The 6,817-nt window shown below is 32.6% G+C and overlaps 2 protein-coding genes across 3 annotated transcripts; one reads left to right on the top strand and one right to left on the bottom strand.

Annotated features, from left to right (window-relative positions):
* Positions 1–353: 353 nt before the first annotated feature.
* Exo70 (exocyst complex component 7) lies at positions 354–3,299 on the top strand. 2 transcript variants are annotated; one of them, XM_015316865.2, is made up of 7 exons: positions 354–512; positions 621–938; positions 1,035–1,573; positions 1,641–2,192; positions 2,282–2,519; positions 2,592–2,861; positions 2,940–3,299. In XM_015316865.2, exons 2-7 carry the CDS (start codon positions 710–712, stop codon positions 3,209–3,211), a joined length of 2,100 nt encoding a protein of 699 aa, XP_015172351.1. In that variant the 5' UTR covers positions 354–512; positions 621–709; the 3' UTR covers positions 3,212–3,299. The 2 variants fall into 2 exon arrangements, with proteins under 2 accessions (XP_015172351.1, XP_015172362.1); XM_015316876.2 differs by lacking the exon at positions 354–512 and having other exon boundaries at positions 536–938.
* Rac1 (ras-related protein Rac1) lies at positions 3,256–6,622 on the bottom strand. Its single transcript, XM_015316888.2, has 3 exons — positions 6,128–6,622; positions 5,090–5,477; positions 3,256–4,987 (listed from the first exon to the last, which is right to left on the bottom strand). Exons 1-3 carry the CDS (start codon positions 6,160–6,162, stop codon positions 4,832–4,834), a joined length of 579 nt encoding a protein of 192 aa, XP_015172374.1. The 5' UTR covers positions 6,163–6,622; the 3' UTR covers positions 3,256–4,831.
* Positions 6,623–6,817: the final 195 nt, after the last annotated feature.

Here is a 6,817-nt window from a genome sequence, read left to right as displayed (position 1 = left end):
AATGTTCCTAGAACTTTTAATCTTCCTTTTTTTTTTTTAATATCGAACCCTTCTCTCAATCATCCAATAATAATATTCGACTTTGAAAAATCTAGTGAAAAGAATTTTTTCATAGTCAAATTGATTTTGAAAAATATTCGTTAAGAAAAATTTAATTATTTTTTTAAAACGTTCTTCCGTTTCTCCACTTCTTTTTCTCTCCAGTTTTGTTAGTATTTTTTTATCAATTTTATGTTACTAGCACTGAAAAAATTGACCAATCAACAGGTGTTTTGAAAATTCGTCCAATCAAATTAATTCTATATAAATCTCTAATTCTCATTTGTCTACATATTTCCTAAAGTATAAATAAGGTCAGTCACCTTATTATTATCATTATTATAAAATCGATTCAATATTTCTTCGCTTTTATTTAGAATGGAAAATTACAAGAACAAAATGCTTTATTTGAAAACTACCTGAAAATGCATTCTGTTTATTGCATCTAATGCATTGACACATTTGCACAGATGGTAATGTTATGTTTCATGAATGTGTAGTCTGATGTGCTTTAAGTTTCGTCATGAAACTGAGCAAGTTTGACGTAGAAAATAATATGATCCTGATTTTTAATTTAACAGATGTCGTGGACTATTTAATCAAGAATAATGGTTATAAATAATAACAATAATAATATAATTTGTGCATATTAGAACAATATTAGAAAAAAATGCATACCATTTTAAATGACACTTCTGAACGAAGATTTGAAATACAATGCAAATTGGAATCAGAAATTGCAACTTTAGAAGCATTGAAAGAAGCAGAAGAAAGAAGTAGAAAATTAACAAGTGGTGTTGTTGGAATACTTTCCTCTTTGGAACAACGTTTGGCTACTTTACGACGTACCATTCTTCCTGTTTATAATGAAACTGGAAATTTACAATCACAACAACATAGTACGTATACAATTTGAAATAATCAAATATAGTAAATATTTCTACCTTTTATTATCATCTGTCATTGCCTAATATTTATATTTATATTTATTGTAGATATTGAAAAAACACTTTGCATATTGGATCATGCTATTGGATATTATGGCGTATGTCAAGAAGTAGAAAAGTCAATACGTAATGGACCTAGTAGTTCTGCAGGTTTAAACAATTTTCTTGATTCTATGAATCGTTTGTACAACGCTCAACGATATTTTCAAAAAAATAATCCAAGTTCTGTGGAATTAGAGAACGTTACAAGTTTATTTGCCATTGGATTAGAATCTTTGTATACAGAATTTAATGATATTTTAACCAGACAAAGTAAACCCATTTTACCAATTGTTCTTTTGGATCTTATTGGTTCTGATGAGGATACGAGCGGTGAAGATGCACCTCAATCATTATGCCAATTACCAGAAGCTGTTATGGATGATTTACTTAAAATAGCTGGTTGGTTGGAAGAAAGAGGTCAACATAAACATACCAAAATTTATGCTTCTGTACGTTCTAGTATTGTCCTTCGATCTTTACAGTTACTTAAAGAACATCAGAGAAGTGCAAGTGGAGGAAGCACACACGCAGGCAGTCCAATGCCGGTAAATTCTTCAATATAAAATTCAAATTACAATGTGTAAATAATACTTATTAATTATTTGTTTTTAGAGAGCCAAATTTCCTAATCGTCATTCAAGTGGTACCCAAGAAACAACAGGAAGATGGGCATCACGAAGATTACAACATGCACTTGAAAAAAAAGCAAGTAAAATGTTATTGAAAGCATCGCAAACTACTGGATTTGGCCTATCTTTGACTGCATCAAGAAAACCACAACCACAATTATCTGGATATTCAATAGAAGATATAGCACCAGATGAACAGGAAATGGAAAACTATCTTGTATTAACTGCAGGACTTCATAAACTTATGCAAGCAGAGCGCTCGTTGGTTGGTAGAATCTTACCTCCTTCTTTACAACTTCAAGTACTTGAAGCTACAGTACGCAGTGCTATGGATCTTGTGGCTCATGATGGTGAAAGTATTGCAACAAGGGCTAAACGATGTTTCGCGAGACGTGACTTTTCTGCTGTTTTGGTAGTTTTTCCAATTTTAAAGCATCTCGAAGAGCTTAAGCCAGACTTAGAGAGGGCTGTAGAAGGATGCGATTATGCCCTTAGATCTAAATTTGCTTATGTACTCAATGCACTGTATGGAACTGTATGTTTAAATAATTATTCTTGACAATATCCTTATTATACTCCTTAAGAAAACTTCTTGTTTATATTGATAATAAAAATATTTTGTAGGCAGCTACAGCTTTAGAAGATTTTGCAGAAAGTGTTAGAAATGAATCTAATGCAAGTTTACCTAAGGATGGTACTGTAGCAGAAGGTACAAGCAACGTCTTAGTTTTTCTAGAACAATTAGCTGAATATGCGGATACTGCAGGAACAGTTTTTGCACGTAATGCAGATGTGGAATCCGTTGTTTCATCCTCTGCAAAACAAGAAACTGAACGTAAAATTGTACTCGGCATTTACATCAGTTAGTATTAACCGAATTTTAATTTAAACAATGATATAATTAAATATAATTAATTACTTAACATTATTACAGAAAAGGTCTTAGCACAATTAAACTTAGCATTAGTCAGCAAGAGTGATGCTTCATATTCTGATCTTTCATTGCGAGCACTCTTCCGTTTAAACAATCATAACTATGTTATCAATGCTTTACGTCGCAGCTCTCTAATGGAACTTTTATTATTAGCAGAACCAACTATTGAACAAACTTATGTTGATTTACTTAGTAAAGATAAAACCAATTATGTTTTTACAACGCTTGTTAAGGCTCGAGGATTTCTTGAGCATTCATCTGATGAACCAGGTTTATAATCAATTATATGAAATATATTGAGATAACTCCAATTTTGTAGATCTAATTAACGTATTGTTTCTTTTTCAGAACCTGGTTCTAAAGTACTCAAAGAAAAGTTTTTAGGATTTACAAGAGAACTGGAAGAACTTGCTAAGTGTCAACGTTCTTATTCTGTACCTGATGGACGTTTACGAGAAGAAATACGTAAAGAACTTGAGCAAACTATCGTTCCACTGTATACTGCTTTTTATAATAAGTATCGTGGTGTCTCTTTTTCTAAAAATCCAGGCAAATACATCAAATATACACCAGAACAAGTTAAATCTGTAATAAATACTTTCTTTGATACGTCAGCATAAAATAGGATTACAAAGAATATAATTTAACAAGAAAAATAGAAAGATACTTAATAAACACCCATTTAATAAAGCATATTTAGTTACAGTATTTATGGTTTTTTTTTCTTTTTCCATGGACCGAATCCGAATTCCACCTGAGACAGATTGCACAGGATGGTGGATTTTTGACGACGTTCGAATATAGATCTTGATCCAGCCCTTTTATATATATTTATAATATATATATAAAAAAACAAGTAACGTTCGATTTAGATTCGATCAGTGACTTAAACACATAAGTGATAATAATAGGAATACATTTGAACTTCAGCATTTATGTACAATTATTTGCTATAGATTTGTTTTTTTCTTTTTCTATACTTACACATTCGTGCTCCCTTTTTATCACACATCTGACATACCTGTCGTACACTCTATCATACATACTGCTTCTTATTTTGCATACATTTATCCTCTGCTTCATTTATGTAATTTGATGTACCTCTAATGTTCGACTGGTATGCGATACAGCCTACATTAAGACAATGTACTGTGCGTACTAATAACAGATTCTACAGTAAAACTGTAAAAAACAGCACAAGGAAGCAGAGAATGTAATAAATTGATTTTACATACATACTCATATCATATACACCAAAAACTTATACAATTGTCTGTTTTAAACTCTGGTATGTATAGAGAAATGTTGATCAGTTTAATTAAAAAGGTGCGCCATATTCCATGGTTTGCAATTGCATATGGTATTATCATGATTACAATAGCAATTTAAGTTTTATATATAGAGACAAATATGACTTTTTATATATATATACAAAATCTCCATGAATGTAAGATATTTTAAAAATATTTACTTACAGCTAATTATTTTTGAATCGAATATAATATTTGAAATTTGGCTAAAACGTATCAAGTGAGAAACCAATTCTAGCTAAATTTATGTAGCAGTAAAATAATATATCTATGATCAATGGATTACGCTAACATATATTCTCTTATAAAGATAAAATTCTAAAGATTTGTTTTATTCTTTTATGTGTATATACAGCTGCAAACTATACATGGATCACTCTCCCGTTTGATTAAGCTGATTAGTATTCGATTTTTGGGCTCTTGTACAATTACATAGCAATATTTGTATATTTTACCCTTTATATATAATTATTAATCATAATATTAATAACACACTTTAGCATACTGTACAGAATCAGTTCTTCTTTCGGTATCTTTTATACTTTGTTTATCTAGAATACCAGCCTACTTATTTTTCTCTTTGTTATGAGATTAAAGCTTGGACTGGAAATTTATATGATCAGCACAAAAAACATGTGCTTTTGATCTTTTAGATTTCAGTAACCAGAGATAACAGGATAAGTTTGCATTTTCAATGAATGTAAATTTTGTCCCAATGGTATTTTAATCTTTCAGTGTAAGAATCACCAAATTGATATTTGTGCGTTTTCATGGCAGCTGTAGTCAGTCTATCAGAGCTGGACACAAACTGCACTATGGGGTCGAAGATCGGTAACTTGTAGTGATTCAATTAAAATTGACAGGCTGGAGATGAAATGGTAGTATGCTCGATTGAACTCCAGACCATTAGGCAAAAGATAACAATTAATATTATAGAAGGAAACATCTGCGTTTTGGTTTAACCTGAAGAACAGGACATAAAACAGCACGAATTGCTTCATCAAAAACAGTCTTCAAACCTTTCTGCGTTAAAGCGGAACATTCTAAATATTTAACAGCACCTATTTCTTTTGCCATTGCCAAACCCTAAAAATAATAATGTCAACGTAATAACAATGTTACATGCCAACCATTAAAAACATTCAAATATTTTAAACTCATGCCAAAACAAAAGGAAATTGTACAAACCTGAGGATAAGTAATAGGTGCAAGTTTCTTATCTTTAAGACGCTCAATAGTTTCTTTGTCCTCACGTAAATCCAATTTAGTGCCTACTAAAATAATTGGAGTCGCAGGACAGTGATGACGTACTTCTGGATACCATTTAGCACGAACATTCTCAAAACTTGCAGGATTTACCAAAGAGAAGCAAATCAAAAATACATCTGTTTGTGGATAGGACAACGGTCTTAATCTGTCATAATCTTCTTGACCAGCAGTATCCCATAGACCTAAGTTAATGGGCTTTCCATCCACCATCACGTTCGCAGAATAGTTGTCAAATACGGTTGGGATGTATTCACCCGGGAATGCATTGGTAGTATAGCTTATCAAGAGGCACGTTTTACCCACCGCTCTATAGTTATAAATACAATGAATACATATTGATTATTATTTGTTACATTGTCCAAATGTTTAGAAAATGATGACACAATTCTTATAACATTGTCAAAAATAACAAATTTCTCTAATGTTTCTTCTTTCATTTCTCTTTTTCCTTTCTTTTAATATACATATTTTTTTCCTCATTCTCTCTCTTTCTCTCTCTCTCTCTCTCTCTCTCTCTTTCTCTCTTTATAAGAAATAATAACGTTTAAACAAAAGAACTTGGATAAATTTGAATCACATTAAACGTCGACGCTGTTTCGAACGAAATGCTAAATAAGCGATTTGTCCTCGATACGTAATCTATAGGCGTGATACACATTTCTCGTTAGAAAAATATATATCATATTTGATAGGATAGGAAAAAAATATCCGAGGGAAAATATTTCATCTATAAAAATGTAATTGTCAAGTTGACGGGCGTGGTAAACTGATGAACAACATCGAGAGGATGGGCTTTTAGAATTTCGAGGTGAACAAGCTGGAGGAGAGAGAGGCTGAGGCCACTGAGGTAACAACTCATCGTCATCGTTTATGGGTTTGACCTGTTTGTTATTACCCTTTGTAATAACGACCTTAAGACCTATTTTTTTGATTCTCTTTGAAATAATAAATACGTACCCGTCACCGACAACCACGCACTTGATAGCCTGCATCCTGGAGCCTCGAAACGTCCGTAATGTGCGCGAGAATACGTAAAGTCGCGCGACGATTATTCTTTACCCGGTACCTCCGTATACGTATACGTGTAGGAACTGATGCAAGCGTGTCTGTGTGTGTTTCTATGGTATGCGAGTGTATGCGGTGCGTACGTATATACGTACGGAAAGATAGAGATAGATAGATAGATATATGTAGTAAGAAAGAGAGAGAAAGAATCTTGTTGAGAACAAGAGAGGAGGAGTATAAAGGAGAAGATAGAACAGGATAAACTAGAGTTATAAAATTACGGAAAAATAAGTAAGTGTGGAACTAAGCGTTAAAACGATATTTAAAACGTCAGATGAAATAGGAGCAACGTAGCTAGTCAAAGTTTAAGCTTGTTCAAAATATAGTCTAGTTTAGTAAGGTTCGAAACGTTGGAGAATATGGTGAAGCTTCTTCGAAGGAGGGGATGCGATAGGAGGGGTATGGAGAGGGAAGTAGAAAGAGAAACACTCAACGCACACGAGGTTAAAAGAAGGCTGGACAGAGAGAGATAGAGAGAGATAGAGAGAGAGAGAGAGAGAGAGAGAGAGAGAGAGAGAGAGAGAGAGAGAGAGTAGAATGATGAACTAAGCTACTGAGAAAAAAACTATGCAGCCGAGGATC

Source organism: Polistes dominula, unplaced genomic scaffold, assembly GCF_049000335.1.
Source record: "Polistes dominula isolate Pdom_NZ unplaced genomic scaffold, Pdom_raw_medaka contig_373, whole genome shotgun sequence".
NCBI classification, from domain to species: domain Eukaryota; kingdom Metazoa; phylum Arthropoda; class Insecta; order Hymenoptera; family Vespidae; genus Polistes; species Polistes dominula.
This window is presented reverse-complemented; position numbering and strand designations above follow the sequence as displayed.

Coding starts and splice junctions, on each gene's coding strand:
- Exo70 (XM_015316865.2), top strand. CDS start 710: ATGCATACCATTTTAAATGACACTTCTGAACGAAGATTTGAAATACAA. Junction 1,574..1,640: donor ACGCAGGCAGTCCAATGCCG/GTAAATTCTTCA, acceptor ATTTGTTTTTAG/AGAGCCAAATTTCCTAATCG. Junction 2,520..2,591: donor TGTACTCGGCATTTACATCA/GTTAGTATTAAC, acceptor ACATTATTACAG/AAAAGGTCTTAGCACAATTA.
- Rac1 (XM_015316888.2), bottom strand. CDS start 6,162: ATGCAGGCTATCAAGTGCGTGGTTGTCGGTGACGG. Junction 5,478..6,127: donor TGCGTGGTTGTCGGTGACGG/GTACGTATTTAT, acceptor TTATAACTATAG/AGCGGTGGGTAAAACGTGCC. Junction 4,988..5,089: donor CACCTATTACTTATCCTCAG/GTTTGTACAATT, acceptor TATTATTTTTAG/GGTTTGGCAATGGCAAAAGA.